The following is a 17,249-nucleotide window of genomic DNA, read 5'->3' as shown; positions in this document are numbered from 1 at the left end:
CAAGGGGTTGGGAATGAGAAGCCATTTTTTTGGAGGTCACATAGCTATGATAGAATAGGTAAGAGTGGAATCATTTGAGCACAGTCCCACTGATCTGGATCCTGGTGAAGAGATTTTAGAGGATGGTGTAGTCAACCATGTCAAAGGCTGCAGAGAAGTCAAGTAGCGATAGTGTGTCACAATCTGAGGATGTTGTGGCTTTGATTAGGGCTATTTCAGTGCTGTGGCAGGGCAGAAATTTGGTTGGAAAGATTCAAACATGGAGTTGCTAAAAAGATGGACATGGATTTGAGAGTTGACAATACGCTTAAGGACTTCGAGGAAAGAAGGTGTTTAGGCAGTAATTTGCACAAATTCAGTGATCCAGCATGAATTTTTTAAGGAGGCGTATTATGGCTGTTTTGAATGGGAGGAGGACCCTCCTGAGGCCCGGAATGCAGCACCAAGGCTAGGAAGTTAAGTTGGGTGGGTTCAAGGGGGATTCATGGATAAAAGCAGTTTGAGACATCATGAGAGGATGAGAGAAGCTAGATAAAAACAAAAAAACTGCGGATGCTGGAAATCCAAAACACAAACAGAATTACCTGGAAAAACTCAGCAGGTCTGGCAGCATCGGCGGAGAAGAAAAGAGTTGACTTTTCGAGTCCTCATGACCCTTCATTCTGGCAGCATCGGCGGAGAAGAAAAGAGTTGACGTTTCGAGTCCTCATGACCCTTCATGAAGGGTCACGAGGACTCGAAACGTCAACTCTTCTCTGCCGATGCTGCCAGACCTGCTGAGTTTTTCCAGGTAATTCTGTTTTTGTTTTGAGAGAAGCTAGACACAGGTTTAAGGCTGAGACAAAAGGAAGCTTTTGTGGAGGTTTGGTTTGATGGGAGGGGTAAGGGTGAGATCTGACAGAGGCAGCAGAATGGATGGCCATAATCTTAGTTACATAGCTCATGAGGTACTTATACGTGTTGGGAGTGCAGGTGGAAGAGACAAGGGAGAAGAGCGCAAAGTCATGATTATGGAAGAACCTATCCTTGTTCTGCAGGATGTTCTTGGAATAGAAAGGGATTCCCAGTGTATGACCCAGTAGATCATGCTGGGTTCAACTATTTGTGTGCCAAAAATGCTCATGTCCGTGCCTCTTAAACTTGAAGCACAGATGGGTCATGCCAGTAGTTGACTGAGAAGGGTTGATAAATAGAGTAATGGCTGTATTGGAGGTTGAGGGGTGAGAGAGTGGTGGAGCAGATTGATAACTACAGAAGTATTATAGCAAGTCATGGGCCATAGGCTAGACTTGGGGGTTTATTTCAGAAGCAAAGTAGTAGGAAGTTGGGTGTGCACAGATTAGGATGGTGTGGATATAAGGGTAGAGGAAGTGGTCAGAGATGATCTTGTCTGTAATTGAGACCATGTGAGTAGTAAGACCAGAGGGGAGAGTAGAGGGGGGACAGTGGCATAGTGGTAATGTCACTAGACTAGTAACCCAGTAATGCTCTGGGGACATGGGTTCAAATCCCACCACGGCAGTTGGTGGAATTTGAATTCAATTAATAAATGTGTTTGTGACCATGAAACTATCATTGATTGTCATTAAAAACCCATCTGGTTTACTAATGTCCTTTAGGGAAGGAAATCTGGTCTGGCCTATTATGTGACACTAGATTCAAGGCAATGTGGTTGACTCTTAACTGCCCTCTGAAATAACCTAGCCAGGTCAGTTCAAGGTCAATTAGGGATGGGCCATGCCCACATCCCATGAAAGAATAAAAAAACAGATGTTATGGTTGAGGCTACTTTTATAAATAAAGTGGGTTAATCAATCCACTAGTTAGCTGCCTAAGTGCTTGTAGTCAATTCTAATTCATAATTGAATCTTTCCTTCTCTATGGTTTCATTTATAGTTTTCTCCAGGTCATGTATTTTATTTCTCCAGTATTATGTGTTGTTCTCTGCTCTTACTAGTCCATACCAAGTTATTGATCCCTTGTCTCAATGTGTGCAGCCTTCCCTCTGCCCATTAGAGGAGCTGTTTCAGCCAGCCAGTGGAAGATGCTAAGGCTTATTGGCTTTGGTTCCTGGGGCTGGGGGTAAAAGTTGCAGTTGTAGGCTTGGGAGCCAAGTTTCTGCTTCATTTAAATTAGCCCTTTTAAATTTCAGTTGGGGGTGGCATCACCTCCAGTTTAAAGATTCAACTCCACAACACATTGGACTGTAAATATTATCAAAATATGCCAGCCTCTGCAATTGTTGAATTTAGTAAGTGCTGACAGGAATGTGATGTTGCCGATGTTCTGCTTTTGTATCAAGTCCTATCATGTACTTAGTGTGGAATTAATAGCCCTATTTTAAATGTATGCAAATTGAGTTGTTTTTAACATTCAAAAATGCAATATAATGTTATTCCTTGATTTAAATATTGCATAGCCAGTGCTTGAGTTTTTCAGTCTTTTGCTTCAAAAGTTCCCATTTTAACAAATCAGATAATCAGTTCAGTTTAACATTTAGTATTGGTTGTTTTCAATCTAACACTCAAAATGGAACGTTATTTTTCTTATGAATGTTACATGTTGCATTGACATTTTGTTGGACTTAGAACTAAGTAGAGGTAAGCAAAAAAATACTGTCAGGGTAGAATCTCTAGTATAAATAGAAGGAGCCAGTGTCATAATGACAACTGAAGTTTTTTTTTGTTCCTTATCCTAGGCACCTTTGCAGTAATCAGCTTGATGGTTGGTGGAGTTGCTATAAAGCTTGCACCTGATGAAATGTTTGATGTTTTTCCTATGAATGCAACTAATACCTCTGAGTCGCATGAGGCAAGAGATGCAATGAGAGTTAAAGTAGCAGCAGCTACGGCATTCCTTTCGGGAATTATACAGGTAATTGGAAGATGAGGGAAGCCAAAAGAGAATCGCGATGTAAACTTTACTGCCGTGCTTAATTGTGAACTGATACTTATCTGCATTGAGATTCCCTTATCTTTGATTGTTAACCGTTGACTAGAACTAAAACTTGTGTGGCTGCAATGGATAAAGTTTCTTTTACAAATCCATGGCCCTGATTGGCCCATTTTCCTGGTTAAAGGAAACTGCTGCAGCTGAGAGACATCTGCAGACAGAGATGAACGTAAAGAACAATCTGTTCTACTTTGATTTTGTCTGGTTTATTTCTATCAGGTTAATTTGTTTTCTTCTTGAGCAGTTGTGCCTTGGGCTTCTACGTTTTGGGTTTGTAGTTGTTTACCTGGCTGAACCCTTAGTACGAGGTTTCACTACTGCTGCAGCTGTGCATGTCTTTGTGTCTCAGTTGAAGTACCTTCTGGGAATCAAAACCAAAAGATTTGGTGGACCACTGTCGGCAATTTATGTAAGTAGCTGTATACTGTTTTTTTAAACCTTAACATTTTTACAAACCTAACATTTTTACAAACCTTCAAGAAGTTCATGTTTTGTTCTAATACAATTTTGGTGAAGAGGAAAAATCAAACCAACTTTTCCACTTGTTTATTTATCCATCTTCAGTTTTTTTTTCTTGCTATTTTTAATCTTGAGCATACAGCACTTTTTCAGGTGCCCAATAAATGGCTCTTCCTCCAAGCCAAAGGTGGATTTTATTCCTCCTGGGGATTCATTTTCTCTGAAAGCTGTGAAACTCTAATAGAGCAGTGACTCGGTGTCTTATTTACCTGCTAATTGTTGAAATTTCACATTGTAGCTTTTCATGTGCACTTTGTTGATGGCTAATTCTATTTTGTGTTCCAGACTTTTATTGCTGTGTGTTCCAATATTAAAAAAACTAATATTACAGCAGTAATTGTTGGGGCAATTTGTATTGTCATCTTGTTGGGGGTAAAAGAATTGAATGACCGATGCAAAGCTAAATTTCCTGCTCCCATTCCTGTGGAACTCATCGTGGTAAGTAGAAGAGTGCTTTTTGTCTTAAGCTGATTTTTACCTTATGCATTGGCAGCTCTGCTGAACATATAGAAATTGTTTTTCTTTTAGTCATTAGTGAACCCAGTTTTTACATCTTGACTCAAATTATTTGCACATGACTGCTTGAGCATATCATTTACTCACCAACTGGTTAGCTGAAACTAGGGAAAATATATTGCCTCTTAATGGGTTTTACCTTGTCTGTCTACATTTCTCTCCCATGAAATATTCTCTCCTTCTTTTCCTCTTGTGGGCGCGCTCTCTCTCTACCCTCTCTTGCGCGCACTCTCCACCCTCTCTCACGTGCGATCTCCCTCCACCCTCCGTCGTGCGCGCTCTCCCTCCACCCTCTCTCACGCGCGCGCGCTCTCCCTCCACCCTCTCGCGCGCGCGCTCTCCCTCCACCCTCTCTCGCGCGCGCGCGCTCTCCCTCCACCTTCTCGCGCACGCGCGCTCTCCCTCCACCCTCTCGCGCGCGCGCGCTCTCCCTCCACCCTCTCGCGCGCGCGCGCTCTCCCTCCACCCTCTCGCGCGCGCGCGCTCTCCCTCCACCCTCTCGCGCGCGCGCGCTCTCCCTCCACCCTCTCGCGCGCGCGCGCTCTCCCTCCACCCTCTCGCGCGCGCGCGCTCTCCCTCCACCCTCTCGCGCGCGCGCGCTCTCCCTCCACCCTCTCGCGCGCACGCGCGCTCTCCCTCCACCCTCTCGCGCGCGCGCGCTCTCCCTCCACCCTCTCGCGCGCGCGCACTCTCCCTCCACCCTTTCTCGCGCGCACGCGCACTCTCCCTCTACCCTCTCTCGCGCGCGCTCTCCCTCCACCCCCTCTCTCGCGCGCGCGCTCTCCCTCCACCCTCTCTCTCGCGCGCGCACTCTCCCTCCACCCTCTCTCTCGCGCGCGCACTCTCCCTCCACCCTCTCTCTCGCGCGCGCGCTCTCCCTCCACCCTCTCTCTCGCGCGCGCGCTCTCCCTCCACCCTCTCTCTCTTGCGCGCGCTCTACCTCCACTCTCTCTCTCTCGCGCGCGCTCTCCCTCCACCCTCTCTCTCGCGCGCGCGCTCTCCCTCCACCCTCTCTCTCGCGCGCGCTCTCCCTCCACCCTCTCTCTCGCGCGCGCGCTCTCCCTCCACCCTCTCTCTCTCGCGCGCGCTCTCCCTCCACCCTCTCTCTCGCGCGCGCGCTCTCCCTCCACCCTCTCTCTCGCGCGCGTGCTCTCCCTCCACCCTCTCTCTCGCGCGCGCGCTCTCCCTCCACCCTCTCTCTCGCGCGAGCGCTCTCCCTCCACCCTCTCTCTCGCGCGAGCGCTCTCCCTCCACCCTCTCTCTCGCGCGAGCGCTCTCCCTCCACCCTCTCTCTCGCGCGAGCGCTCTCCCTCCACCCTCTCTCTCGCGCGAGCGCTCTCCCTCCACCCTCTCTCTCGCGCGAGCGCTCTCCCTCCACCCTCTCTCTCGCGCGAGCGCTCTCCCTCCACCCTCTCGCGCGAGCGCTCTCCCTCCACCCTCTCTCTCGCGCGAGCGCTCTCTCTCCACCCTCTCTCTCGCGCGAGCGCTCTCCCTCCACCCTCTCTCGCGCGAGTGCTCTCCCTCCACCCTCTCTCTCGCACGCGCGCTCTCCCTCCACCCTCTCTCGCGCGCACTCTCCCTCCACCCTCTCTCTCGCGCGCGCGCTCTCCCTCCACCCTCTCTCTCGCGCGCGCGCTCTCCCTCCACCCTCTCTCTCGCGCGCGCGCTCTCCCGTCACCCTCTCTCTCGCGCGCGCGCTCTCCCTTCACCCTCTCTCTCGCACGTGCCTTTCCTCCACCCACTCTCTCGTGCGCGCTCTTCCTCCACTCCTCTCTCTCTCTCGCGTGCGCCTTTCCTCCAACCCTCCCTCTCTCTCGCGCATGCCTTTCCTCCACCCCTCTCTCTCTCGCGCGTGCATGCTCTTCCTCCACCCCTCTCTTTCTCTCGCGCCCCTTTCCTCCACCCCCTCTCGCGCGCGCTCTTCCTCCACCCTCTCGCGCGCTTTTCCTCCACCCTCTCTCTCTCGCGCGCGCTCTCTTCCTCCACCCTCTCTCGCGCGCGCTCTCTTCCTCCACCCTCTCTCGCGCGCGCTCTCTTCCTCCACCCTCTCTCGCGCGCGCTCTCTTCCTCCACCCTCTCTCGCGCGCGCTCTCTTCCTCCACCCTCTCTCGCGCGCGCTCTCTTCCTCCACCCTCTCTCGCGCGCGCTCTCTTCCTCCACCCTCTCTCGCGCGCGCTCTCTTCCTCCACCCTCTCTCGCGCGCGCTCTCTTCCTCCACCCTCTCTCGCGCGCGCTCTCTTCCTCCACCCTCTCTCGCGCGCGCTCTCTTCCTCCACCCTCTCTCGCGCGCGCTCTCTTCCTCCACCCTCTCTCGCGCGCGCTCTCTTCCTCCACCCTCTCTCGCGCGCGCTCTCTTCCTCCACCCTCTCTCGCGCGCGCTCTCTTCCTCCACCCTCTCTCTCACGCGCGCACGCTCTTCCTCCACCCTCTCTCGCGCACGCGATCCCTCCACCCTTGCTCGCGTGCTCGCCCTCCCCTCGCTCTCCCCTCGCCCTCGCGTGCGCTCGCCCTCCACCCTCCCCTCGCTCTCGTGCCACTCGCCCTCCACCCTCCCCTCGCTCTCGCGCGCGCTCTTTCCTGTTCTCCCCCAATAAGTGATTTCAACTGTAATTGAAGCAATTTCTGACCAAAAAAATTACCTGCATTTACATAGTACTTTTCATGACTTCTGGATGTCTCGATGCTTTTTACAGTCAATGGAGTACTTTGAAGTGCAGTCACTGTTGTAATCTAGGAAATGCAGCAATGTGCATTTGTCCACAAACAACAATAGGAAGATAATCTGTTTAACAATGTTGATTGAGCATAAATATTGGCCAAGATGCTGGGGAGAACTCTTCAGATGACTGTGCCATGTGGTCTTTTATGATAACATCGTATATCAGTAAAGCAAACCACGTTTGATTATTTTTCTGGCAGAGGTAGCTTTTTCTCGAGCTTATTGTTATTGTCATGCTGGTGCTTTCACTTTTACTATATTGGAAAAAAACTATATCTTTTCCAATTAAAACATTGGCTGTAACCTTGTGTTTTTCTTTTTAGGTAATTATCAGCACTGGTGTTTCTGCTGCGATGAACCTGACTGAGAACTATAAAGTGGATATTGTTGGAAATATACCCACTGGGTAGGGAAAACACGCAGGGCTAGTTACCCGAGTGATTCTTCAGTTTCAGAATTCTGTAATTCTGATCAATATTTTGTTTGGTTGCATGCACAGGCATTTTTTACATTTTTTTTAAACAGTTTTAAAGGCATAGAGATACATTGACTTGATGCGGGAGAGGTGATAGGGAGGGAGAAGGAGGAGATGGATGGGAAGGTGGGGGAGTGGCATTGGGCTAGAAATTTATATCTGTAGGGGATTGGTGCCATGTGAGACTGATAGCAGAAAAGGTGAGATTTTGCTGAGTTGCTCTGAGCTGCTTCTTGGTTTGGGTGTTAGAGGTTAGAGTTGTTTCTTTGGAGGCGGTGGCTATAAATGTTTTGTCCACTGGATGGTTGTGGGGAGTCCTAAGTCTAAAAATTGGATGGATGAAATTGCTGCTTCATGTTGGTGGAGGGGACAGAGGAGAGTGTAGTTTGCTTTTTTGGGAGGTGGCGGGGAGTGGGGCAGAATTCATTCCCAGTTTGAGATGTCACTCCAACTATAAGATCATAGGTGCTGGTATCAAGCTCAACTTACAGGTTTCTGAGCAATTAAGAGCATTTGGAAGTGCATGCATAGTTCACCACAAACTATGCTAGTCATCCTTCTTTCTCTGTGGGTTCATGAGTTAATATTTCTGGCAGCCGTCAGTTTAGGGGGTAGGGTGTGGTTCATAGGACAGAACCAGCTATTAGGAGAAAACAAAAGATTTATGGAGGATTGTTCATGAATAATTCATTCAAGCTTCTTGGTCATAAACAATGCCTTTACAGTAAATCTGTTTCACTTTTTGGGTGTTTTAATGTAGTTCTGCCTCTCTTTTCACTTAAAATTTGGGTGTATCTGGGGTTTTAACGTTTTACAAGTTGAATGAAGTTTTGTGTGAGCTTCAATTCATTGAGAGTACAACTTAAAATAATAAAGAAGACATTCTACTTGCAAACGTCCAGAAAGGGAAGCTGGAGTTCAGCAGCCTATCACATTACACTTAGTGCTGTCTAGAGGCACACTACCACTAGAATTTTGAGACCACTCACCATTTTCAACATAAGATATGTGTAGAAATATATGCATTTTATATATTGTGTATATTTCACAATATATGGAACATACTGTATATATATTACGATAATGCTTTTCTCACGCCAGTTGTATAACAGTGAGGAGGTGAAGATTTTGCGAATGGACTGAGCTATGATCTAGAATACGTTTCCTAAAAGGGTGGTGGAAGTCGATTCAACAGTAATTTTCAAAGGAAATAGGATATATAATTGGAAAAAAATTGCAGAGTTGTTATGGGGAAAGAGCAGGGGAATGGGTGTGATTGGAAAGCTCTTTTTAGGAATGCTCTGGCAATCTGGGCCAAATGACTACCACCTGTTCTGTATGATACTATGTAATATGGCAGTGGTAGTGTTTTAAAAGGAATTTCAAACTTACAAGACATACTTGGTAAATTCCACTGTTAAGAGGAATGAAACATTTTTGAATCTGAAAATAAAATCTATTAAATGGTTGTGTGTGTTCAGTTCTGTGATTATTGCATTTTATAATCGATTAATCTTCCAATTCTTATATCTGTTCTCTGTATACTCCACTATTAGTGGGTAGCTTTTTTGGCCATGACTCTCATAATGGAATAAGCATCTCCATAAAGAAAGGACCCTGTGTAATTCTTGCTGTTTTAACAGAGATCAGTGATCTGATGTTAAATACAAGCCTATATATCTTGTATCAGACTCTGCCCACCTCTGTCAAATTCAGCGACTTTGCCGCTGGTAGTTATCAACAAAGAAATCATAATTTGGTCCACCTTATTTCGTTTGATGTACTCTTAAGAAATATCCCCATCTTAGGTAGCATAATGATTTTTATTGTACTAGTAATCAAGAGGTCGGGCCTAATGAGCTGGAGATGAATACAAATCCAACCAAGGCAAAAGGGGAATTTGAATTCGGTCAACAATCTTTTTTTAAAAAAGCTATTTTCAGCCATGACAACCAGGAAACCACCAGATTGTCGTAAAAACCCATCTGGTTCACTAATGTCCATTTTAGGGAGGAAATCTGTCATCCTTCCTTGGTTTGGCCTACAGACGATTCCAGGCCTACAGGAATATCAAGGCCAGGAGTTGCATGTGGGCATAGGAATGAGCAATAAACGTTTTTTTTTTAAAAGCAAGACTTGCATTTGTATAGTGTCTTTCATAACCTTAGGATGTGCCTGAATGGTTTACAGCCAATGAAGCACTGTTGTAATGTAAGTTTTATAATATGCCAATTTGAGCAAACTCCCAAAACAGCAATGTGATATTGACCAGATAATCTGTTTTGTGATGTTGATTTGAGGGATGAATACTGGAAAAACTTTCAGATTGTCTTGTATGTTTTTATTGGTTTCCATCTGTTTCCCTTTGTCCTATTCTCACAATTTAAAGTATTCTGTGTTTCCCTTCTCCATACTCTTGCCTTGTGCAAAATATTCCTCCTCGTTCCTCACTTAACAATCGGAATCAGTTCTCTTCACTCATACCCAATGCTTAGATTGTTTTCCTGAGATGTGATCAAAGACTGTGACCTTTTTCAGCAGACTTGTAGTAACAATTTTATGTGTAGTTAACTGATATGTGGGGGATAAGAAACATCCATAGTTTTATTTGCTGAATCATTTGGCCAATAATTCCGTTAGTAACCACTGTATTTCACAAGCCAACAATGTACTGCTCTTGATTAGCTGGGTAGTCTGTTCCATCCCTCTCACTTACTAAACAAATGGAGCATATTCTGTCCTCTGCTTCCTTGTTAAATGTTCTCCTGGTTTTGTTTAAATTAGTTTTTTAAATTTCTATTTTGCAACCATCTAGATACTTCTTCATAGGAGTTGCATCTTTACAGTCTGTGCCTGTTGACAATCTTCATGGTCACAAGCTATATTATTATTAGTGTGCTTTTAGCATGTGAAACTAAAAAGAATTATTGCTTCCAGGGTTTTAAGTGCTGAACAGTGCATTTGTCACTATTTCAGATTGAGAGCTCCAGTTCTACCTGACTTCAGCCTACTTCGTGAAATATTTACAGATTCTATTGCAATTGCAATAGTTGGATTCTCAATGACTATATCAATGGCAAAGATATTTGCTCTGAGACATGGCTACAGCGTAGATGGTAATCAGGTAATAAATACAATTTTATGTTGTCAACTTCATAAATCTCACCATTTATAACCAATGATCTGGCAAGCTTAACTATAAAAGGATTTTCTGGTAATGACCTCTGAAACTTCAGTATGAAGTTGTAACTTCATGTTATAATGTTTTGTATTATTCAATTTATGTATTGAAAAAATAATTATAATTTCAGAATTGCAGAAATTTGTTTTTTCTACACAAATTTAAGTTTTGTCATTCTACTTGGGTCATCATAGGTCTATTGACTGGTTATGTACTCACCTTAATGCATTAAGTCAGTTGGATGATGAAGTGAATAAAAGTTGTAAAAAGGGGGTAACCTTTTTTTAAAAAAGTGTTGGCCTAGGAATTGGGACTCATACAGTTGGAATATTCTTCTAACCCTGGCAATGAAACAGATATATTCCAATCCATCATCCTGATGAACATAAAATTTCATTTCTTTAAAATTGTTGCCTTGTACATGAGTTTCCAGAAAGTCTGTTCACTTTGCTTAGAATGGACTCAATTTTGTACAAAAATTGCAGGAGTGAAACTTTTTCTCATTGTGTATTTGTCAGTGTCTTTATCTGTATATATATTAGCATATGTAACTATTTTATAGCCACTTAGAACATTTTTTTATATTTCCTTCCTCCAGGAACTTATTGCATTAGGTATTTGCAATTCTGTTGGATCCTTTTTCCAAACGTTTCCTGTCACCACCTCGATGTCTCGAAGCCTTGTGCAGGAGAGCACAGGAGGGAAAACTGAGGTATAAATTTGTAGGCTCTTCTATTCACATTTCTGTATTGAACTACATCTGCCACCTAACTGCCCACTCCACTAGCCTCTTACAATCCCTTTCATTGTTTGTCAGTTTGCTATGCCTTCAATTTATCATTAAACTTTATGAATACTCTTCTTGTGCCTAATATTCCATTATTATTTAAATAAATGGAAAAGAGGTCATGACACGCAATTATCCACAAAATATCAATCCCAAAAATATCTTATTTTCAGTCCTCTTGCCATCTTGCTGTCCATGTGACTATGTTCACGTTACAAAAGTTAAGATAATGGTATTAGAGAATGTTTCAGTTACTTTATCAAACACTTTCTGAAAATCTATATGTACAGTATCCACTGTACAATTTCAGTTAAATTAGTTAGACATAACATGCACTTGACAAATCTGTGCTGATTGTCCCAGTATATTCCAAAAGATTACCCACAAATGAGGCAAGATTAATTGACCAATAATTTCCGGCTTATCTCTATTCCTTAGTAATTTGTTTTGGCATAATTCCTATTTCCGTGCCATTTTAAAAAATATGTTTAGATCTTCTACTCCCCAACTTTCCCCTGGAATGCATTCAATATAGGTATAGTTATTTTGCCTCTTCTAGTTCCATTAACTCTAATAGTTTCCTTTTTGTATATTTAATAGTTCCCATTTGGGTGTCGCCAATAGTGGCTGTTCCATATCTCCCTGGAGTCTTAGTCCCATTTTCATCCTCTTAGAAACCGAAGGAAAATACTAAGTATCAGTGCCACTCAATTACAAGATGTCTCCTTATTTTCTAAGCGATCCCATTGCTTCTTTGAGTATTATTTTGTGTGTCCTGGCCATTTCCCTTTTTGGTGATTTTTTTTGGCTGCTTATTGGCTTTCCTAAAGTTTCTTGTTTCCTTTCCTTTTGATACCATGTATTATGTCCCTTCCTTCCACCCATTTTCACTCTAATTCTGCAGTTCTAGAAAAATTAACAAATCATCCTTATTCCTGCTAATGTATTTAGTCTGTATCTCTTATGTCTTATATTTAAAATGACCTATTGTTTGATCATACTGATTCCCAGGCGTGGACATTTCATTTAGGCTATAATTGGTGCCTCCATGATCTCAAATTTTATTCTTAATGCTTTGTAAATTCACACACACATGCGGTAACCTTGACCTGTTTGTACTTCTCAATAACCTTTTTTCTTATGATTTCTTCATCACTCAGTGAAAGGGAGCTACTTGAGACTATTCTTGTATGCTTTCTAGTAGCCATTAGAGTTGATGCTTGTTGAGCCTTAGAAGCTAATCATATTATTGCATTGTGAATCCTGACTGGTGATGGGAAGGGAGAGAGGGAAAAATAGTTTATTTCCTGTTGGTTAAATTTGTTTTATTTTGTTTTTGTAGATTGCTGGAGGATTATCTGCCTTGGTTGTGTTGTTAGTCATTGTTGCTGTTGGCTATCTCTTTGAACCTTTGCCTCAGGTATGTCTAAGCTTAGAATGTTCTTTATCCTTTGTAATGTTTTATTTGTAATGTTGCTAAAATATCCATTTTATATTTAAAAAGATTCCTTTCTCTTCTTCCCTCCAAGTTTTCTTCTCATCTACTGAATGCCTTGACTCCACGCTATGGCTGCACAAGCACTTTTTGTTCTCCAGTACCTTATCTGCATAGCCACTATTCATGTGTATGTACTAGCAATGAACGTTGGCAGGCTATTTGATTGCTACCAGCATAATGCGGGGAGACAGTGGCATAGTGGTATTGTCACTGGACTAATAATCTAGAGACCCAGGGTAATGGTCTGGGGACCCATGTTCAAATCCACAATGACAGACGGCAAAACTTGAATTCAATAAAAATCTGGAATTAACATGTCTGATGATGACCATGAAACTATTGTCGATTGTCGTAAAAACCCATCTGGTTCACTAGTGCCCTTTAGAGAAGGAAATCTGTCATCCTTACCTGGTCTGGCCTACATGTGACTCCAGATCCACAGCAATGTGTTTGACTCTTAAATGCCCTCTGAAATGGCCTAGCAAGCCACTCAGTTGTATCAAACTGCTACAAAGTCTAAAAGAAATAAAACAGGAGGAACCAACCGTCATCGACCTAGGCAATGGCACATTCAGCCCTGTCAACCCTGCAAAGTCCTCCTTACTAACATCTGGGGGTTTATGCTGAAATTGGGAGAGCTGTCTCAGACTAGTTGAGCAACAGCCTGACAGCATCATACTCTTGGAATCATACCTTACAGACATCAATTGACACCAAATGCCATAAACATTCATTTCCTCCACCACTGAGGCACAGTAGCAGCAGCGTGTACCATCTACAAGATGCACTGTAGAAACTCACCAAGGCTCCTTAGGCAGCATCTTCCAAACCCACGACTGCTACCATCTAGAAAGACAAGGGCAGCAGACACATCAGAACACCACTACCTGGAAGTTCCCCTTCCAAGCTGCTCACCATCCTGACTTGGATATATATTGCCGTTCCTTCGCTGTCGCTGAGTCAAAAGACTGGAACTCCCTCCCTAACAGAAATGTGGGTGTACCTACACCACATGGACTGTAGAGGTTCAAGAAGGGAGTTCACCACCACCTCCTCAAGGGCAATAAGGGATGGGCAATAAATGCTGCTTAGCCAGTGACACCCACATCCTGTCAATGAATTTTAAAAAATCAACAAACGTTCACCCCATCCACGACCGACGCACAGTAGCAGCAGTGTGCACCATCTACACGATGCTAGAGCTCACCAAGGCTCCTTAGCACCTTCCAAACCCATGACCACTACCATCTAGAAGGACAATGGCAACAGACAGATGGGGACACTGCCACCTGCAAGTTCCCCTCCAAGCCATTCACCGTCCTGACTTAACTTCGTTGTAGCTCGGTCAAAATCCTGGAACACTCTCCCGAACAGTGCTGTGGGTGTACCTACACCACAGGGACTGCAGCAGTTTAAGAAGGCAGCTCACCACCACCACCACCTTGAGGGCAATTAGAGATGGGCAATAAATGCTGCTTAGCCAGCAACACTCACATCCCATGAATGAATGAAAGAAAAATTTGCTGCATCTGATCCTTTTCTTCCCCACTGTTTGTAGGAACCTTACTTAATTTTCTTCTCAATCCAATGATGCTGACTTGAAGTAATTCAGAAAGATTTCCATGCACAGATCAAGACTTATTTTCCTTTTGGTTAGAAACAACTCCCAGCATTCAGACTTCCCTTCTATTAGCTGTAATAATTTTATTTTCATCATGAATGTTTTAATTGCTGGACGCATGTGGATGATTCTTTCCTTTTGTACCTATATCCAGTTTTGTGGAACCCATAGTAACTCTCAAGTAAATGCATTTGTATACTTTTTCCTCATCTTTTAATTCCACCTGGTCTCTTCCAATGTGCACTTCACTTCACTTTGCAAGATCACAAAATAGAATAATGAAGGTCATTTGGCTCATCCTGACTGACTTCCAAAAACACCATAAGCAAGGGATCTAAATCTTAAATAGCCCCAATTTTTGCCTCTTTCACTTTACCCAAAAGCCCATTCCATTTGGCAATAGGTTTCTGTTACCTTTTGTATTTTTATGTCAATTCATGACAGATGTTAAGAAGTATATCTTGCTTGAAAGTGCAAAATCAGTCATGCTTGATCTACTTCTGACCTCTCTTAATTGCCAATACACTTCAGTTAAGTATATAGATCGGAGAAGTTGGGACTTTTTTCCTTGGAGAAGAGAAGGTTCAGAGGAAATTTGATGGAGCTATTCAGAATCATGATCAGAGTAGATAGGGAAAAAATGTTTCCATTGGAGGAAGGATCAAAATCAAGAAGGCACAGATTTAAGATGATAGCAAAAAAAGCAATAGCAACATGAAAATCTTTCACATTGCAAGTGGTTAGGATCTGAATGCACTACTTAAGAGTGTGCTGGAGGCAAGTTCTATTGAGGCATTAAAGAGGGAATTGGATTGTTATCCTAACAGGAAGTGGTGTGCAAAACTATGGGGAGAAGGCGGAATGTGGTATTAGGAAAATTGCTCCCGTGTAGCCCTGGTGTACACACAACACCAAATTGCAGCCTCCTATACAGTAACAGTTCTGTGATTCTACACCTGTTCGATATCACAATGATATTTTAACATTGAGAAAATATGGTGGCATTTGACACATGGTGGGGAATTTTAATCCCATCAACCTGGCATCCACATGGGGAGAACAGTTAAAATGGAGTGGGAAACCTACCCACTGACTTTTGACTTTCTGGCTGACTGCAGTTTAAAATAGGAGGCAGCAAGGACATTTATCCTTTGTTTCCTTTGTGGACCGGGGGAGCAAGAATGCTGCTTGAAGAGACCTTGGGCTTATGACCACTATCTCACGCCTGGAGTAGCCTCCTGCTGGCAGAAATCCTGCTTGTGTGTGCTGTTCAGATGGTGGCTCAGCTGATCTCCAATTTTAATATCTGCTCCTCTTTTCATTTACCAACTTCCAGGTGCATTGCTCGTTTCAGATCTCCCATTCACCAATCTTGTCTCCTGTTAAAGTTGACTGTTATGTCAATTGTGTTTCGGAAAGCGAAATGTGGACCTGGCAAAAAAAAAATTAGCAATTTTGTACCAAGGTCCACAGCTAGAAGAGTTCAGTGATAATCCATCCCTTTTTTTAAAAAAAACTAAACTTGTCATTATACAGACAAATGTATAGATTAATAAAAACTTGAACAAGAAATAAACTGAATTTGGGGTAAGAGTACTGGAAATGTAAATGGCTTAAAAATGTTTTGGTGCTGAGAGGGGCAAAGAAAGGGAGGGAATGAGAATTAACAATATCAGCAACAGCAGCTTGAAATTATATTGTGTCTTTAATTTAACATCCCAAAGAGCTTCACACCCCTGTCATCAAACATAATGTAACACTGGGTTATATAAGGAGATATTAGGACAGGTGACAAAACTTGTCAAAAAGTTATGCTCTAATCAGCATCTTAAAGGAAGAGAGAGTAGTTGAGGAGTGGATAGTTTAGGAAGGGAATTCCAGACCTTGAGACTTAGGCAGCTGAGGGTTTGGGTCCCATTTGTGGAGTTATTTTAAAATCCAAGATGCACAAGAGGCCAGAATTGGAAGAGGTTATAGAGATAGAGAGGAGTGAGGCCAAAGTGATTTGAAAACAAGAATGAGAATTTTAAAATCAAAGTATTCAAGATGCTAAACCGTCATTTACAATTTAGATTATAAAAAGCAATTATATAATTTGTATAAAAAGATCTTTAAGGCTTTCATATCACAGATGATGATTTGTTGCTTAATGTAAAACCAAGTTGCTTCATTCTCATACCTCTTGATTTAGAACTCAAAATAATTTCTTATAGACTGCGCTAGCTGCAATTGTGATGGTGAACCTGAAAGGAATACTTAAGCAGTTCCTGGATATACCTTTTCTCTGGCGAATCAGCAAATTTGATCTTGTAAGTACTGCAAATAGGTAGGACCTGTAGAAAGTGTGCCATGTTTGTAGTTATCAAAACAAGGGGTATCAGTATTGGGGATTTTGTTTCAAGATGCCGAAAAACATAGGTCTTGGCCCTTCACTTGGTCTGCAGGACGTCATCAAGATTGAAGAGTAAAGATAGTCAAGTAAATTAAGAAGCAGTAATTAAATTGCCTGGTCTAGAGGTTATCGGAACAAATGAATTCCAATTAAATTTTATTTCCAAGATGGAAAACAGGACTGTTTTTAAACATATGGTTTATAAACAGAGGTATAAGAGCACAAGAACAAGAAAGCAATGCTAAATTTTTCTAAATCATTTGTTAGGCCTCAGCTTGGGTTACTGTATTCAATTATGGACAGGTGTTAGGAAGGAAAAGATTGCTACTAGGGGTGAGGGATCTCAGTTATGTGGAAAGACTAGAGAACCTGGGATTGTTGTCTTTAAAGCAGAAAAGGGTAAGGGGAGATTTAATGAAGCTGTTCATTAAGGGTATTGGTAGGAGCAGATAGGGATAAACCATTTCTACTGTCAGGAGGGTCAATAGGGCACAGACTTAAGATAATTGGCAAAAAAAAGGAAGTGGAATGCGAAGAAATGTTTTTGTTCAGCAAGCCAAGATTATCTGGAATGCCCTGCCTGAAATGG

The 17,249-nt window shown here is 43.2% G+C and overlaps 1 protein-coding gene across 8 annotated transcripts in view; it reads left to right on the top strand.

The window, feature by feature from the left end:
• Positions 1-17,249, top strand: part of slc26a5 (solute carrier family 26 member 5) — a 74,654-nt gene that overhangs the window by 42,960 nt on the left and 14,445 nt on the right. For 7 of the 8 annotated variants that reach the window (XR_005944751.1, XM_041202381.1, XM_041202380.1 and 4 more), the window contains 8 exons: positions 2,699-2,874; positions 3,197-3,361; positions 3,757-3,909; positions 7,030-7,112; positions 10,158-10,305; positions 10,961-11,074; positions 12,492-12,569; positions 16,482-16,577. Coding sequence is in view for 7 of the 8 variants with exons in the window: in XM_041202381.1 (XP_041058315.1) it covers positions 2,699-2,874; positions 3,197-3,361; positions 3,757-3,909; positions 7,030-7,112; positions 10,158-10,305; positions 10,961-11,074; positions 12,492-12,569; positions 16,482-16,577 (1,013 nt within the window). In the remaining variant the exon portion in view is untranslated. The remainder of the gene's footprint in view (positions 1-2,698; positions 2,875-3,196; positions 3,362-3,756; positions 3,910-7,029; positions 7,113-10,157; positions 10,306-10,960; positions 11,075-12,491; positions 12,570-16,481; positions 16,578-17,249) is intronic. The other variant, XM_041202386.1, reaches the window with a different exon arrangement.

This window comes from Carcharodon carcharias, chromosome 13 (genome assembly GCF_017639515.1).
Source record: "Carcharodon carcharias isolate sCarCar2 chromosome 13, sCarCar2.pri, whole genome shotgun sequence".
NCBI lineage: Eukaryota > Metazoa > Chordata > Chondrichthyes > Lamniformes > Lamnidae > Carcharodon > Carcharodon carcharias.
Note: the sequence above shows the minus strand (reverse complement) of the source record. Positions and strands in the feature narration are given on the sequence as shown.